At 41.9% G+C, this 18,063-nt stretch overlaps 1 protein-coding gene across 3 annotated transcripts in view; it reads right to left on the reverse strand.

The window, feature by feature from the left end:
• Positions 1-5,159, reverse strand: part of MFN1 (mitofusin 1) — a 40,556-nt gene extending 35,397 nt beyond the window's left edge. For 2 of the 3 annotated variants that reach the window (XR_012085805.2, XM_020799051.3), the window contains exons 1-3: positions 4,930-5,125; positions 2,960-3,081; positions 1,667-1,802 (exon numbers count right to left, since the gene is read on the reverse strand). Coding sequence is in view for 2 of the 3 variants with exons in the window: in XM_020799051.3 (XP_020654710.3) it covers positions 1,667-1,802; positions 2,960-3,074 (251 nt within the window). In the remaining variant the exon portion in view is untranslated. Of the gene's footprint in view, positions 1-1,666; positions 1,803-2,959; positions 3,082-4,929 lie in introns of all 3 variants that reach the window. The other variant, XM_020799052.3, reaches the window with a different exon arrangement.
• Positions 5,160-18,063: the final 12,904 nt, after the last annotated feature.

Here is an 18,063-nt window from a genome sequence, read left to right on the forward strand (position 1 = left end):
AAGACACCTGGAGCTTGGATCATGAGAACTTTGGGCGGTGATCGGAGTGTTCTGAATTATGCCTGCTTGGACTTAATTGGGTGTCAGCTTGAAAGTGTAATGAAGCAGGAGGTCCTAAAGAGATGTAAAATGAGAGGTTTGTGTATGTAGAAAAAACGGTCAATGAATGCTTGGAATGTGAGACAGAGAGGCTTGTCTTTTCATGAAGAAGAGAGGGAATAGCCCAGCTTCTAGATGCCAACATGTAGGACATAGAGCAAAGATGATTACCTACCGTGCTTTCCCGAAAATAAGACAGGGTCTTATATTAATTTTTGCTCCAAAAATGCATTAGGGGTTCTTTTCAGGATATGTTTTATTTTTTTCATGTACAACAATCTACATTTATTCAAATATAGTCATGTCTGGTTGCTGCACAATGGTGGAGGGCTGAGTTTCACTTAACTGAGGCTTATTTTTGGGGTAAGGCTTATATTACAAGCATCCTGAAAAATCATACTAGGGCTTATTTTCAGGTTAGGTCTTATTTCCAGGGAAACAGAGTAGCTGTTTTTATTTTAATTAGAAAATGTAGGTTTATTTAAACATTGTAACAGTCTGGAAATGCTCAATGCTTATGCTTTAAAGCAGGGGTGTCCAACATTTCACCTTCCCTGGGCCACATTAGACGATGAAAATTTGGTTTGGGCCACACATAAATTTGGTTTGGGCCGCATGGGGTGGCAGCCCTAGCCATCCTCTGCAGCCCCGCTCCAAGCGCGCTTACCGGCAGCTGCAATCTCAGACAGCAGAGGCTGCCAGCTTCGACTCCGGAGGCTTTATGGGGCCAGGAGGGGGTCCACTTATTGACGAGGATGGCGCAATGCAGTCATGCAGCCCCCCTCTCCCCTCCCCTCCTGCTCCTTCCTTCCCTTTCTCCCCCCCTACCGTTGTGACATGTCCCAGCCGCAAGCACTGTCAAGAGTAACTTGAAACTTTGGAATTTCTTTAAAAATAAAAAATTGCACTGGGCCGCATTACGAGCCGACCTGGGCCGCATGTGGCCCTTGGGCCACAGGTTGGACAAGCCTGCTTTAAAGCAACAACTGTATTCTAATGAAATTTTATTTTCTTAATAAAACTAATATAATTCTTCAACAAGGATCTAGTCTCTTGATACAGCAGGACTATCTACATCCAGTCTGGATGAAAGAAAGTTAATAGTTGCTACTGTAAGTTAAAAAGTCCTACTTGGTAAGGCTGCTGTGCATTCTAAGGAAACACAAAACCTATGTTTTATTGCTTTGGAAGCAATTGAACATTACTTTAAGGTTCAGGCTTGTCCATGTGGCTTACTATGCACTTCTGAGGCCTAGAGCAGTGGTTCTTAACCTTGGGTTACTCAGGTGTTTTTGGACTGCAACTCCCAGAAGCCTTCACCACTAGCTGTGCTGGCTGGGGTTTCTGGGAGTTGCAGTTCAAAAACACCTGAGTAACCCAAGGTTAAGAACCACTGGCTTAGAGGACCTACCTCAGGAAATAAAGGTGGGAGTTTTGCACCCAGAGGGACTCCCTGACCACGATCTTTGTCTGTTTAGACAGACAGGATTGTTACAGAGAGCTCCCTGGCAGACTGTACCCAAGAAGATAAACTTAATAATTCATTCAGAATAAATTAACCTCTTACCTGCCAAAGAAAGCTACTTTCATGTGACGCCGTGCAAGCACTTCACCTATGATAGCCAACTTGTTTTTATATGCCTGTATTTCTACCAGTTCATCCTCAGTGGTTATATGTTCAAGCTCTGGATTTCTGTATGTTTCTGTCATCACATGGAACAATCAGAAAATGGCATAATAATTTAGATAAGTGTATTATCAATTCTACAGGGTAAGTCACATAACTCTGTTGCTTTCTTGAGGCCCTGGGCTTCATCCCAATAAGTCAATTTAGCACTAGACCTATTTGCAAGACTTGTGACTTAGCATTTTTAGATTACTAGACTAATCTTGACCTACTAATTCACACACCTACATGTCACCGTATGTTACAGTTCCACATCTTTCTATAAACCTGTTTAGAACAGTATCAGGAACAACAAATTACGCTTTTGATGGCTCTGCTAGCCCAGCCCCTCATACCGCTCCCTCCAGTCACTTCTTTCTTCCAGTGTCCCCATATGATCTTCAAATGGTAGTGTTAAGTATCATTGTTCCTTTTACTTAAGACCTGCCCAACATTTCTAGGATTAAAAAAAAAAGGAACCATTATAGTCCTTCATCTCTTCTATCCACTACCATCTTATTGGTCTGGGATCCAAATCCTAGCATGTCAAGTTTCTTCCAGAAAGCTAAAATTCATTTTGAATTCCCTTCCCTTGAGAATTTCTGCTCCAACCGTCTGCCTTTAAAAAAAACCCCACTAATATCAACCTTATTCCCATTTATCTGATGAGCAGCACATAAAGACTGACTGCATCTTTTGAAAATGTCCAAATGCATCAATACTGGAAGTCTTCTTCAGTTTTACAGCCTATTCAACCACTATGTCACACTAGAGCAGCTAACAAGCGGAAATGAATGGGGTTGCCATACTGCTGCGTGCCTGTGTCCATCACAGCAACAATGGAACCAAGGAAGACAAGGAATGTAGATGTCAGAGAATATGTAGCAGATATTATGGAAAGACACACAAATGACTATTTTTTTAAAGTTTTGCAATGCATGATAAACGTTCAATAACAATTTTCAATACTTCTTTCTGTCAAATCAATCATGCTAACACTAACAGTGCCCTGTTCCAACTCAGAAAGAATAAAAACCTATAGTGAATTGTTCAATATCTAACAAAATCTATTATCCCTACATAAAAGTAGATATTTCTCAGGTACTATCTAATCAGTGCTATGAACGAATTTTCGTTCTTAGCCTTTTTTTTAACCTCTGCAAAAAGAGACATATATCCCCTTCAATAACCAACCTTCAACAAAATTAGTTCCTTCAGTAACATAATCCAACAGTTCTTCAAAAATGGCAGTAATCCTCTTCTTAGCCAGCACAAAGTGTTTCAGTGGGGAGGGATTAAAGTCTGCCATTCTGCAACTAAAAAAAAAAATTAAATGGTAGAGAAGTTAGCAATAACTGAAACTTATTTTCTAATTTATTCATTTCCATCACCTTCATTGTGAATTTCGTCCCTCCCTGCAGTCCCACTGCCCATGGAGAAAGCATGTTTAGGCAGATGTCAATCTGGAAAATATATCTTATTTCTGACTTTCCCAATAGGGTTTCTTGTGGGAAATGTATTTACATTTGCTCCTAAAAATAGGTTAAGAATGTTCAGTTGCTGAACATAGTTTCCATGACAGTTTTAAATTCTACAGAGAGATGTTTATTTCTGTTATCTACAAATTTTTAGTTACAGAAAGCTGGGCTTCCATACAGTAAATTCCAAAATCCTTTTAATCGTACTTTCCTTGCTACTTGTGGGAAAGCCCACACACTGAAACTACACACATTTTTACTGAAGAGCATGTCTATCGTTCAGTTTTCCATAAATCATTCCATTAAATAATAAATAAAAAATGCACCCTTATAAAGCACTAGTACAGAATGGTCACTGAAAGTCTTAACTAGAGAGTAGATCCACTGAGTTATTTGTTAAATGGAAAGATAGCACTTATGTAAATTTCACTGAGTCAGCAGAATCTAGTTGAAACCAGCAACAGCATACTAGTAAATAAAAGCATACATGATGTATCAAACTATTTCATTAAATGTATTAACATCAAACAGCTAAATCAGCTAATTAAGCAAGTGTTTATGAAATAAGATTAATTCTATAGAGCAAGCAATGTCTTCCAATGCTAATTCAGACTTTTAATATTATTATTCATCTTGGCTTTACTTAGGGAAACAGTTGCAGCAATTCAGATAAGTCAAATAATGAACAAAAAGTTTGCACATTTAATTGTTCAGTCCACTTTTAATTGGAGAGTGAATGAAATGTGACGAACTTGCGTTAATCACATTCTTCTCACTTATCCCTCAGCCAAAACATTAACCTCTGCACAGTAGCAGTACTCTTATCCCTCAAGGTAGGTCCTCAGAAATCTTCTCAAGCTGAGCTTGGAAATGTCAGGAGAGCTTTGAATCTTACAAAGACTTAGAAGCAGGCAAGTCCTTCATTCATGGTGCCAAACACAGATTGAAACTGACTAGTATTGAAACTGACTAGTTTGTGACCAGCTCCAGCTTAGAAAAGAAACTAACAGCCAACAAGCAGCCTGGAGCAACTCCTAAATACAGTACTAATAACTTCACTCTTACTAGCTCACAAGTGAAAAAATAAAGAAGAAAATAGCAGGGCATCGTGCAACCTTTTGGTTAAGCAGTTGCACATTTATTTATTTATTCAAAATACCCTTCTTCTTTTTCGAGGTTAGCCCATTTGTTTTGGAAGATCATCCCGAAAAGGGATAAGAAGACTGGGGCATTCCCATCCCTCCACCCCAAGTACACTTAGTTTGTTCTGTAACTACCGCTTGAAAAGAAAGGAAAGCAATGAGCGCGAATTAATGTATCAGGAGCTGTATATATATATATATATATATATATATATATATATATATATATATATATATATATATATATATATATATATATATATATATATATATATATATATATATAACACACACACGAACGCCACAGCTGCTGCCAAAATGGCATTTAAGTTTGTGTTACATAATACAACTCAAAGACCCCCTCCACATGGGGGGGGGGGAAGAAACCGTCAAAACTAAACTATCTTGCCCCCTCCCGTCCTGTAATGCCGCCCGCCCCCCCCCCTTACGTGAGAGCCCAATTAAGGGCTAACTGAGAGAATAGGGTCAAATTCGTCCCTCACGCCAACAGGGGCAAGGTCGACGACCCTCCCTCCCTCCATACCTGGCAACGGCGCTGGGATGCTGGAGGGGCTCCCCCTCCCCTCAAGCTGGGCACCTCGGCGGTTTCCTTCCCCCCCCCTTGCTCTTACTCAACCCGGAGGAGGCACATCCCACTTCCGCCTCCTCCTCCTACCACCTTCCTTCCACTCCTCACGCGCTTCGCCATCTTTACTGCGGGGACGGCTCTGGGCGTCAGCAGCTTGCTGCGCACGCGCCGAGGCTGGTTCGCGCGCGGTCTCTCCCCCTCTTCTCAGCCACGCCCCTTCTAACGTCATAGACGGAGGGAATTCCGTGGCGCCGCTTCGCCTCGTCCTGGATTTTCTCACGCGCCAAAAAACACACACACACACACACAAAAGGCCGTTTTTACCGCCACCTACGGTTGATTCTATGAAGAGACGAGGAAAGCTCCTTAAGAGCAAGGATGTGTCTACGGTGGGAGGCCAGGACCACCCACTGTGTGGTAGCCCCAGTTGTTGCACGACAGTGAAGAAAACTGACGGGAAGGAAAATACAGTATATTTATTCCAGGTGGTGGCAGAGTGGATAGCTTTTTGGTGTTACTGTGGGTGCTAAAAGTTCTGGATCAAATCAAGTCTGCACTCGAAAGAGGAGCTAAAAATGACTAAACTTCCACTTTGCCAGGATCATGAGAAGATAACAGTCCCTGGAAAAAGACGATAATGCAGGGAAGAGTGGAAGACAGCAGGGAAAAGGGGGAAACCAAACAAGATGGGCTGACTGAATAATGGACACCATGAGTTAGTTCAGAAGACTGTAGCAGGGCTATTCAGGACAGGACCTTCAGAAGACATTTAGTTGCAATGCATTCCAGCTATAAGTTGGAAGCCACTTGATGGCACCTAATGGGAACCACCTACAACTTAAAACTACCTTTACTTCACTATACTGCAGACCTGCAAAGGAGATCGTGAATCACAAACTGCCCCAGCCCTACCAGCCACAACTTTATTACTAGCCAGAAGGCAAAGAAAAGGCCTCAATCTCTATATCACAAACAATCCCACAAAATGTGATTAGTAGATGCTCACACTCCACACACAAGATCTGAATGCACCCTATGCCAATGTGCTCAGTGATGTCCTGACAACATTTAAAAAAAGACAGTGCTGTCATGCTTAACCTTTTTGATTAACAATCTGACAGTCCCCTCAAGCAGAACAAAATGAAAAGACTCTACAACCAAATATTATCCAGTTCCCACCATATTTGCCGTTCACACATTCTCTCCTGAAAATAACTTTTATTTTAGGATAAAGGAACAGGAAAACCAAAATCAGAGTGTTGAAAAGTACATTTTGCATTTCAATCAACTAATTTTGGCTCCATTATCCCAAACCAGATCCCATGAAATTTAGTTTGACATTCAGAGACCAAATTCCATTTATCAGCCCACTAGCACTAGCCATTCCTCCAACTTCAATAAAGAATCTGATAAAATTAGGATATCTTTAACACACTCCTGCACCAGCAATACGCTCACCACTTCTCCAATTTGACAATCACAACCCTTTTCAAATCCCAAAGCTAGGCATGCAAAAAGTTAAGCTCAGGGTACCCTCTGAAACATGCTGACACTTATTAATGCTCACATATACAAATGGGGAAATCAACAACCAACTATAATGATTATAAACAGACTTGGAGCAAAACTGCAGGTTACATAGCATTTTCCTAATAAACAGTGAACTCTTAACTACACATTTTCTTGGATTTTGTTTTCATGCCTGCTTCTCCCACAGAGAAGGATGTGGGGGTAGAGGAGATACACCAGAATAAATTACAGAGTTAATTTCAGGTTGCAGCTTCGCTGCTGTGATGTGATGCAAGTTTCTTAATAATACATAAAAACAAATAGTATGCATATATTACAACCTCCACATAACAGGAATTCCTTTAAAAGGACTTGGTATGTTGTGAGGGTTCAAGAGGTGGCTCCATATTTGCTCCAAAAAAATTACCAGACTTCTTTTTAATGTTTTCATCGGTACACTCGATCCAGATTTGGAATCAACAGCCGGCTGTGCTACAGGTGCAGCTCCAAAAGCACCCAGCCATGTGTGACTGCAGCCACTGAACTGCCCGAGTCCTGCAGCTGGTCTGGTCAGACAGCTATGCATCAGCTGTAGCACAGCTACACAAAAGCACTTTGCACATGTCTCTCTGCTGTCTGTCCACTCATTGTCTAAGATACAAGGGTGCTTCTGAGGAGAGATACCTGCTTAATAATATGCTATGTACAACAACTCTGTGTCAAGTTTCTTCATTAGACAAGGTAGCTCAGAGCCATGCTCCTAGGGAAGGATATTGCAGGAAAAAGGGAGGGACACAAATCTTATTTTCATTGATAATGATGGGAAGGGTGGGAAGGAATGCATGGTTTGCCAATCCTGAGCTGTGTGAATGGGATGACTCATGAGGCTGAGTGGGCTGGGAAGACACTGGCATGGATACAGGCTGGTGCCCTAATCATCAGTCAGGAGGTAGGGAGTGGGGCAAGATATCACTGGGATGGATACAAGCTGCCCCCCCAATCAGGCGCCAAGAGGTGAGAGGCAGGTGGATTGACCGTGGCAGGGATTCAAGCTGGCCTTCCAATCATAAGCCACAAATTTAGTATTGTAGAAGGGACCCAAGCTGCCCAATCATAAGTAAAACAGAAGGAAGAATCGAAGTGCAAACTCAGCATTACCCAACCAGGAAGGAGAGCAGGAAGATGGACAGTGAAAGAGCCAAGGCTTGAACTGTGTAGAGGTGTGTAGAATTGTGTAGAGTTGTGTCAGATGGACAACAGATTATAGGATCCATGGAAAACACAGCCTAAGAATTCTTGCCTGAAGTATAACTTTACACAGCTCTAGTCACTAACCTTGCCACTAATCATGAGCTAGGGCAGGGGGAAGAGGGAGTAATGTGAGGCCATCCTATAGATCAATAAACAGAAGTTTTCTTTGGCTGCCTCCTGTGATTCTCTCAGACAGTTGGGTGGGTGGACATTTAAATGAGAGAAAGGCAGATGTCATGGGGGCACTCTGACTGCACCAGATGCACTAGGATGGGCTTAGCCTTCTATGGTGCAAACTGGTGTTGCAATGGGTTTCATGGCAGCTGCAGAAAGGACTTGCATTTGGAGGAAATAGCACACTGTACCTTTAACAGGCATCTCCCTCTTAATTGTGAGAGTCTGGTTCAGCCAGCCTAAGGCCAGCCTGGCTAGTTAGGATTGTGCCCTAAGTTAGGACGGGAAAAAGAAAGAAAGATTTATTTTAGTGCTAACATTCTCTGAATTTGGACCAGGGTTATGTGACATAAATAGTGCTTTGAATGGCAATTAGTTCTCCAGCATCTTCTAATATTCCATTCTTGACTCTTGACCTAAAAAGGAGTAGGTAAATAGCTCCATGTCATTAACTAAGATAGCTAATGGATGCTCATTTGGAGATATTACTTATCATTTATGAGCTTATAAGAAAAACAAAAACAAAACAGCCCGACAGCAGCCCATGCAGAAGTATTTATGATCCACACGACAAGACTTTTATTTCACTCTTGCAAGCAGCCTTATGTTGGGCTTAAGAGTATGAGAAACATTTAAATAACTATTGACATACCGCTGAGGACATAATGAGAGGTGTCACATGACCTCTGAGGTCACATGATTGCTGGAGCAACAGTGATCTAAGTTGCTGACAGTTGGCCTTTGCCCACTTACTGCTTTCCTGCCTCAACAGCCATTGGGAGCAGAGTGAATCGGCTTTTCAAAATTACTTACATTTACCTTTCATCCAGGCTTAAACGTGGACTTTCTCAGCCATTCAGGTTCATAATTTGTAGAGATGTACTCTTTATCAACGGACAGGATTGCTTTCCTGTTTTGTCTATAGCTCTGGAAACTACATTAAGGCGTTGCCTGGGTAGTTTAGGTTTAAAGTGGTGAGGTCTGGCAGGGCAGTTGATGTACTTTTGAGAGGTTTATGATGTTTTTAAATGGAGATAAATGGGTTATTTATGGGGCAGCCAGATTTATTTTTATTTATTTATTTATTGAATTTATCTCTCGCCCATTTAGTCAATTGACTAAATGGAAGGCAGCCCATCTAGGAGAAGGAAAACTCCGATTTCAAACCTCCACTGCCTTGTGGCTATATCCACTCATGGAAAGGGCTTCAGGAGTTAACCTCGAGGCAAAATCCGGAGCTGGAGTCCCGAAGGCAGCATGTGTCGTTCTGCCAACTCCTGCGACATTGCTGGAACCAGTTGTATTGGCTCTTGCCTTTCCATTGGACCATTTCAGCAATGTGGAGAGGGGGGATCTGCTGCTTGGGTAACAGCCTATCCTCCATATTACCCTACCCGGGCTTCATGCTCTGGAGAGGACACTCCTCGATTCAGAGCATGTTACCATAGTCTCTCGAGACTGAAGGATGCCTATGCTAGTCAACTGACTACTCTGACTACTCCAGATGTAAGCTGGATTTCAATAATGGACTTCCCACACAGATGGGAAAGAGTAGCATTTGTGGAGATCCTTTTCTGGGTGCCCCCTTTCTGATGGAGCTGTGCGTGTAGTTGTTGGAAATGAAACAGAAACGTTTCATTTCTGAAACATTTGTCCACTCTGCATGATTAATCTGTGTATTTTATCCCTAGCATCATTAGATTGTATTTGGTTAATCTCCTTCCTTAGTAACCATAATTAGAAAAAAAGTTTGCTGTCCTCTGAAGATGGCGGCCACAGAGACTGGCGAAACGTTAGGAAGAACCACTTTCAGAACACGGCCAAGAAGCCCGAAAAACCCACAACAACCAAAAAAGTTTTTGTTTATGTTGTTCAGAACTGGACAACAGACCTCTTTACATATTGTTTCCAAGTCTGAAGGGTTCCAAATATTATTGTGTCCGAATTATTTACCCGTTTAATGTGAATATGCCAGGATCTATTGACTTCTTCAGCTTAATAGTTCTCCCTCTAGGTTGATTTCTATCGTATCTATTTCTATATTCATAGTGTTAATTACTTGATCAAAATATAAAGAGATAGTGGTTTATAAATGTTAATACGTATCACAAACTTTAAAGTTAGGCATCCTTCAGTCTTGAAAGAGTATGGTAATGTGCTCTGTATGGAGGACTTGGAACAGCGTCTAGTGTGGCTGAGGAGGCCGATTCGAGAGTGACAATCCCTTCCACACTGAAGACAAATCCAATCTGTCCCCTGTCCAGCTCCCTGATTTTGCTGGTTTTGCGACTTCCTCTTTGCCTTGGCCTGCTGGACAAGGGTCTCTTCAAAATGGGAGAGGCCGTGATGCAACGCCTGCCCCCAGGCTGAACGCTCAGATGTCAGGGCTTCCCATTCCTAAAGCCTTCAGATCTCACTTGCAGATCTCCTTGTATTGCAGCTGTGGTCTCCCTCTGGGGCGATTTCCCTGCACTAATTCTCCATACAGGAGATCCTTTGGAATCCGACCATCAGCCATTCTCACGATGTGCCCAAGCCAACATAGACGTTGCTGTTTCACAGACGTTTTGGTATCACCTGGCAGGACAAAGTTCCAAATAGAGTAGTCCTAGAATGAGCTGGAATTTTTAGCATATATATATTAGCGGGTGGGGAGTGTTGGGGGATTTTTAGTGGGTGAGGAGTGTTTGGGGAATTTTATGTGTGTGCATGTGTCTGGTCTCTGGGTGTCTGTGAATTTCATTGTATGGGTATACTGTGTATATACTTACAATGACAATAAATAAATTAGACAGACAGACAGACAGACAGACAGACAGATGCTAAAAACTCCAGCTCATTCTAGGACTACTCTATTTGGAACTTTGTCCTGCCAGGTGATACCAAAAATCCATAGGAGGCAACGCATATGGAAGGTGTTCAGCTTCCTCTCCTGCTGTGCAAAGAGGTTCTAGGACTTGCTGCAGTACAGGAGTGTGCTCTGGACACAGGCTCTATAGACCTGGATTTTGGTGTATACCGTCAGCTTCTTGCCATATTCTCTTTGTGAGTCTAGAGAACATGGTAGCTGCTTTCCCAGTGCGTTTATCCAGCTCGACATCTAGGGAGAGAGTGTCAGAGATTTTGAGCCAAGGTACACAAATTCATGAACAACCTCCAATTCTTACATGGAGATAGTAATAGAGGGAGGTGAGTCCACGCCCTGGCCCATGACTTGTGTTTTCTTCAGGCTGATTGTTAGTCCAAATCTTGGCAGGCCTTGCTAAAATGATTCATGTGTTGTTGGAGGTCTTCAGCAGAGTGGGCAACAATGGCTGCATCATCGGCAAAGAGGAAGTCCCGTATGCATTTCAGTTGGACTTTGGTCTTTTCTCTCAATCTAGAGAGATTAAAGAGCTTTCCATCTGATTTAGTCTGGAGATAGACACTTTCTGTTGCAGTTCCAAAGGCCTGTTTCAGCATGAAAGCAAAGAAGATCCCAAACAGGGTTGGTGCGAGGACACAGCCTTGTTTTACTCCGCTTCGGATGTCAAAGGGATCTGATGTTGAGGCATCAAAAACTACAGTGCCTTTCATTCCCTCATGGAAGGACATGATGATATTAAGGAGACGAGGTGGACATCCAATCTTGGGAAGTATTTTAAAAAGGCTATCCTTGCTAACCAAATCAAAGGCCTTTGTGAGATCTATGAAGGCCACAAAGAGTGGCTGTTGTTGTTCCCTGCATTTCTCCTGCAACTGTCTGAGGGAGAATACCATGTCAGTGGTGGATCTATTAGCTCGAAATCCACACTGTGATTCTGGATAGACTCTGTCTGCAAGCACCTGGAGCCTCTTCAGCACAACACGGGCAAGCAGCTTCCCTACAACGCTAAGAAGAGAGATACCATGGTAGTTATTGCAGTCACCCCTGTCACCTTTGTTCTTGTACAATGTGACAATGTTTGCATCCTTCATGTCCTGTGGTACTCCACCTTCCCTCCAGCAGAGACGAAAGACTTCATACAGTTCTGTGGTGATGATCTCTTTACAGCACTTCAACAGGCATGTTATCATTTCCATGTGCCTTGCCGGAGGCGAGGGAATCCAAGGCCGCTTTTATTTCTGCTAAGGTTGGTTCGCTGTCCAGCTCTTCCAAGACAGGCAGGCACTCAATGTTATTTAATGCTTCTTTGGTTACTACATTCTCTCTGGAATATAACTCAGAGTAGTGCTGCACCCAGCATTCCATCTGCTGTGCTCGGTCCTGGATGATCACACCTGTAGCAGACTTCAAGGGAGCAGATTTCTTCTGTATTGGACTTAAAGCCTGCTTGATACCGTCATACATTCCTTTGATGTTACCTGTGTCCACTGCTATCTGTATCTGAGCGCAGAGCTGAAGCCAATAATCGTTGGAGCACCTCCTGGCAGCCTGTTGGACTTGGCTATGAGCAGCTCAAAGAGCTTGCAAGTGGTACTCGCTAGGACAGGCTTTGTATGCTGCTAGAGCTCTTCTCTTATCCTTGATGGCTGGCATTAACTCCTCCAAATGGGCTTCGAACCAGTCAGCCATCTTTTTGGTCTTCTTGCCAAAGGTGGACAAGGCGGTGTTATACACAGTGTTCTTGAAATGTTCCCATCGTTCAGGTGCATTTGCATTAGCTGGACCTGGGTTTCCTCAAGCACTTGGGCAAATTCCTCCACTTTTGTATTCGCGAAGGCTTTCATGGCCAGGATCTAATGGTTGTTGTGGGTTTTTTGGGCTCTTTGGCCATGTTCTGAAGGTTGTTCTTCCTAATGTTTCGCCAGTCTCTGTGGCCGGCATCTTCAGATTGCTGTCCTTCCTTCTTCGTGTGATACAATCTCTTTGTTAGCAGTTTTACTCTACTACACACCAGGGAGTGATCAGTATCACAATCAGCACTCTGGTAAATGTGTGTGATCGTAATACTAGGAAGGCTAGAACGTCTAGTAGTTAGGCACTGACCAGGTAAGGGATCAAAACTCAATTTAGATTTATTTATTTTTTACTACCTTCCCTTCTCATACTGGCCAAGACACCAACCAGGTAGGAGATCAAACCTAATTTTGGTTTATTTTTTCCATTTTCACAACCTTGCCTCCTAATACAGCCCAAGACACCAACCAGGTAAGAGAGCAAATCTAATTTTGGTTTATTTTTTTTCCATTTTCACAACCTTGCCTCCTAATACAGCCCAAGACACTGACCAGGTAGGAAATCAAACCTAATTTTGGTTAATTTTTTTCCATTTTTATCAGCTTCCCTCCTTATGCAGGTAAAGACACCGACGAGGTAAGAGATGAAACCTAATTTTGGTTTATTTTTTCCCTTTTCACAACCTTACCTCCTTATACAGCCCAGGACACTGACCAGGTAGGAGATCAAACCTAATTTTGGTTTATTTTCACTATTTTTACCATCTTCCCTCCTTATACAGGTAAAGACACCAACCAGGTAAGAGATCAAAACTGGTTTTGGTTTATTTTTTCCAGTTTTACTGCCTTCCCTCCTGTGCTGTGATGTTTTTTGTGTTTTGGTGTGTTTCTCCCCCCGGCCCCGTAGCGTTTGGGCTGGCTGTGTGTATGGGGGGGGTGTTTTTGTTTCTCCCCCAAGCCCTGTGGTGTTCCACTGGGGCTAGCTGTGTGTGTGTGTGTCGGGGGCTGTGTTTTTTCCCCCAGCCCCATCTCATTCCGCTGGGGCTGGCTGTGTGTGCGGGGTTGTTTTTGAGTGCTTTTTCCCAGCTGCATAGCGTTCTGCTGGGGCTGGCTGTGTGTTTGTGGGGTTTGTGTTTTTCCCCCCAGCACCATGCCGTTCTGCTGGGGCTGGCTGTGCTTTTGTTTTGGTGTGTTTGGGTATTTTTATTATTTTTTTTTGGTCCCAGCGCATTCCTATGGGGCTTCCAGTATTTTATTTTGATTTTATTTATTTTTCGGTTGTTTCCCCCCCCGGCCGGAATGGATTAATGGGGTTTCTATGTATTCCTATGGGAAATGGTGCTGGGATGAGGGGTGAATAAGGTATAGTTCCATCCATGGCATGTCTTAGTTCTGGATAATTGGATGGATGGCAGATAGGGAGGTTTTTCTTCCCAGTCTGTGGCCAGCTGGGTACGAGCTGTTCAGGGGACAGCTCTGACCAGGGGCTTGGGACTGACCCACTTAGGATTGGAGAGGGGGTAAGAGATACCCTAGAGGCTGCCCCAGGGATCCACGTGACATACAGGCCCTTCTGCAAGATGAGAGTGATGGGAGGTTAAAAGCAATAAAGTGTGGCCCTAGTTAACTCCAACACCTGTGTCCATCTTTTTATTTCAGGAATGGGTGGGCAGAGATTAAAAAACAGTGGTGGAGGAAAACATTGAATATTAATTTCATGAACTTTAAAATATCATGTGAATAAATCTACAGTATTTTGGAAATTCATAGTATTACTGTATATTCCAAAGTGTCAATAGTCACTAAGGGACCACAGCAGAATATTTTAACTACAAAAATTCTCAAATGCTTTCCAGATAGTTTGCATGTCTCCTCTGCATTTTCTCTTTTGCATTCTTTTTCAAAAGCTCCACAGTTCATCCCAAAAGCAGTCTTGACTGCCACTCACAAAGTTCCATCTCCCACCCCTCCAAATGTAGGACATCCACAAGAATAATCACAGGCCTGACACTATACTGATTTCCTACTAATTCTGCCTCTTATCACACACCAAGACAGGGCTCATTCATTACTTACGAGATTAAAAGATAATAATGTAAAGATAAGCACAGAAAGGAAGCGAATGTTCACTCCTTCCCTTTCAAATTTTCCTAATAACAGCAGGTAGATGACAAAGAAACTATTTCTGCTTGTAAAAAGTCCAGAAACACTGCTTCCTTTAGAATCTCTTCACAACAAAAGTATGAAATGCTTTAGCCATATACTGTGATGTCATCTGGCCCACAGAGGACTACAATCAATTTAGTCCTTTACCCCCTGCTTTAAAAGCGGTGCAAAGATGCCAGCACTGTAATGAAGACTTTTGGAGAAGGCTTTTAGAATATTATGTAAACTGCTCTATGGTATTAATCATCATCATCATCATTCTTTATTATAGTCACAGGCCAGCAAGATTATAAAAAAACATACAGAACATTAACTCCTATACGTAGTAAATAAAACCTTCTTTCAGGGTGATTTCAACATTTCCTCTCTAGTTCTTGTTGTTTAGTTGTTAAGTCGTGTCCGACTCTTTGTGACTCCATGGACCAGAGCACTCCAGGGCCCCCCTGTCTTCCACTGCCTCCCGGAGTTGGGTCAAATTTGTGTTGGTCGCTTCGATGACACTGTCCAACCATCTAGTTCTCATAGCAATCAATAAAAATTTAGACACCCTGTCAGTAATATAAGTGGACACACCCTCTAAGCAGGAAAGTAACAAATCTGTGGGGCTACTGTGCAGAGACACCTATTAGTGGAGAGATTAACTTCTTTCTACAATCATCATACATTCTGCAGTGACAAATAACATTTTCAACTGATTCAATATCCCCATTTCCACAAGGACAAGTTTGATCATTAAACGATATTTCCTTAAATCGCCCATCTAGTACAGTGGTGCCCCGCTTGACGAAATCGCTTAATGATGAGTATTTTGCAATTGCTATAGCGTTTGCAAAACAATGTTTGTATGGGTTTTTTTTTCATTTAAAACGATTGGTTCCCTGCTTCGGGAACCGATTTTTCGCTTAACAATTATCAAAACAGCTGATCGTCGGGTTTTCAAAATGGCCACCCGCTGTGCAAAATGGCTCCCCGCTGTGTTTTATGACGGATTCCTCGCTATACAAGCATCGGAAAATGGCCGCCCTATGGAGGATCTTCGCTGGACACTGAGGTATTTCGCCCATTGGAACGCATTGAACTGGTTTTCAATGCATTTCAATGGGTTTTTTACTTTCGCTTGACGATTTCGTTCTACAGCGATTTTGGTGAAATGGATTATCCTCGTCAAGAGAGGCACTACTGTATAGCTGATGGCAATACATTAAAGTGAGCTAACATGAATGCTCTCCTATATTTTGGAATGGACAATGCATATAGATATGGAACAATGAAGAGTCCGTAGTTATTAATTTTATTGTAGATCAGTGGAGAGCAGTGTTTATTAGCTGCTGTTCTTAAGCACTGTAGGTCCAAGTCTATTAATCTCTGGACAAGGGATTTAACCTTCTTGGTAGTATTAATATTTATGCAGAAGAAATAGGGGATGGAACTTCCCTGAAGTACCATGAACAATTATGATAAAAAACAAATATATAAACCAAAAGGGCAACAATACAAAATAATTTGCTTGACTTACAATAGATCAGCTTTCCTTAACCTCTTGTCTTCTGTATGTGACTACAATTCACGTTATTCCCCAGAGAGCTCAGCTATTGGCCATGTTGGATGAGGTATAGTGGGAAAATTCCAGTGCATCTACAGTGCAGCAGATTTGAGAAAGCTGCATTAGACTTTAATAAATCACATACACCCAATGGAATCCATCTCCACAAAAATGGGTCAAGCTTCCTTGTATTCTTTCTATAATTTAAACTCACTAAGCATATTCTAGCCATATTGAGCAAGGTCAATTAGTCCCCCCCCGTTTTGGACACAAATACTGCATGCACCCAAAATTAACGGAAATTTTAGAAATATTTAAATTTTGTTAGATTTTATTTCATGCAATCCGATCTTCAACTCAGTAATATGTGCTAAAATTTCACAACTGAGATAGTTGGGGGTGGTATGGGAATGTGGAGTTAAGATATGAGAACAGCAAGTTCACATGGCTGGCCAGTGATCTAAATGAGCGAAGAACAAAGACAGACAGAAAGGACCTCGGCACATTTTCAAAAAGTACTCATGGTAGACTGCCTGATGCTGTAGAAAGCCACCCGACCCAAAGGAGGGGTGGACATCCTTTGGGATGATGTCTGAACCTCAATATCAGTCTGGCAAACATTTCTTATGGAAATACATAAAGACAATATTGAAGAATTCCCTGGTGATGCAAATGAGGCATTAGAAAACATAGACAGCAAGGTTTGGCATATGAAACTAAATAAGACAACACGGGAAGTCTCCAACGACCTCTGTCAAGGGGGTAACAGATGCTGCAAGAATGCTAAGATTCTTCTTTTAAGTATGGTATTTACTGGGACGGATGAGCAGCATCACAGGACATGGAACAGAAAAGTATGAAGGTATAGCTTGCAAAGAAGCTGTATTTCAAATTTTCTGACATCTACATGGTGCATCTCTTGGACCAGTCTGAAGCACTACATACTTTGTTTTTCAAACATATCTGACTGAAATTCAGATATCACCACTAAATGTCTATATTGCCATGTGTAATTTTGTTCTATCACAATCCAAACTGTCCCCGTCTCTTAAAATTTGTTGTGCTGTCAACTTACTCTGACCATGTGAGTTAGTGACCTCCACAGGATCTTGTCCTTAACAGCCCTATTCAGGTCTTACAAACTCAAGGCTGTCACTTCCTTTAACAAGTCAAATTGTGTTAAAATATACCTTCCAATTTAAAGTGCAACATTTGAACATGATAGGGTGTGGTTTGAAAGTCTACAGTCCCTAACTTTACCTTGTAACTGTAACCAGATGCAGATTCTCACTTTCTTCCTATTTTCTTTCCTTGCTTTGTTTACCATATAGACAAAATAAAATGTTTTGAAAAATTCAAAAGCTTTCACAGTATTTTCTTTCTAATGATCTAATGAGGGTATAATTGCCAGAATCCTATTACTCAAACCTGCCAGCAAAATGGACTAGTGTAAATCACAATGGCAAATTTCTACTAGTTAAGAAGCTGGCATAAGCTTTTGCTATTGCACAGCACTGGTATGATTTGATGTATGACAGCAAATGCCTATGCTAACTTTTTAACTCATGGCAATTCCCCAATGAAATTTATGCCAATTGACTTATGCTGGGATAATTTTTCAATTGAACGCCAGTCAATGGCTTTAACATTTTTCTTTAGGAATCTGACAGCAGTACAGCACTTAAAAGTGCATGAGTCTTCACTTCAGTTCAACTTTTAAAACTAAAGAAAAACTACATATGCCTTTTCCTTTGTTCAGTGAGAATAATATGAACACAAATGATGCA

This window comes from Pogona vitticeps, chromosome 3 (assembly GCF_051106095.1).
Source record: "Pogona vitticeps strain Pit_001003342236 chromosome 3, PviZW2.1, whole genome shotgun sequence".
NCBI classification, from domain to species: domain Eukaryota; kingdom Metazoa; phylum Chordata; class Lepidosauria; order Squamata; family Agamidae; genus Pogona; species Pogona vitticeps.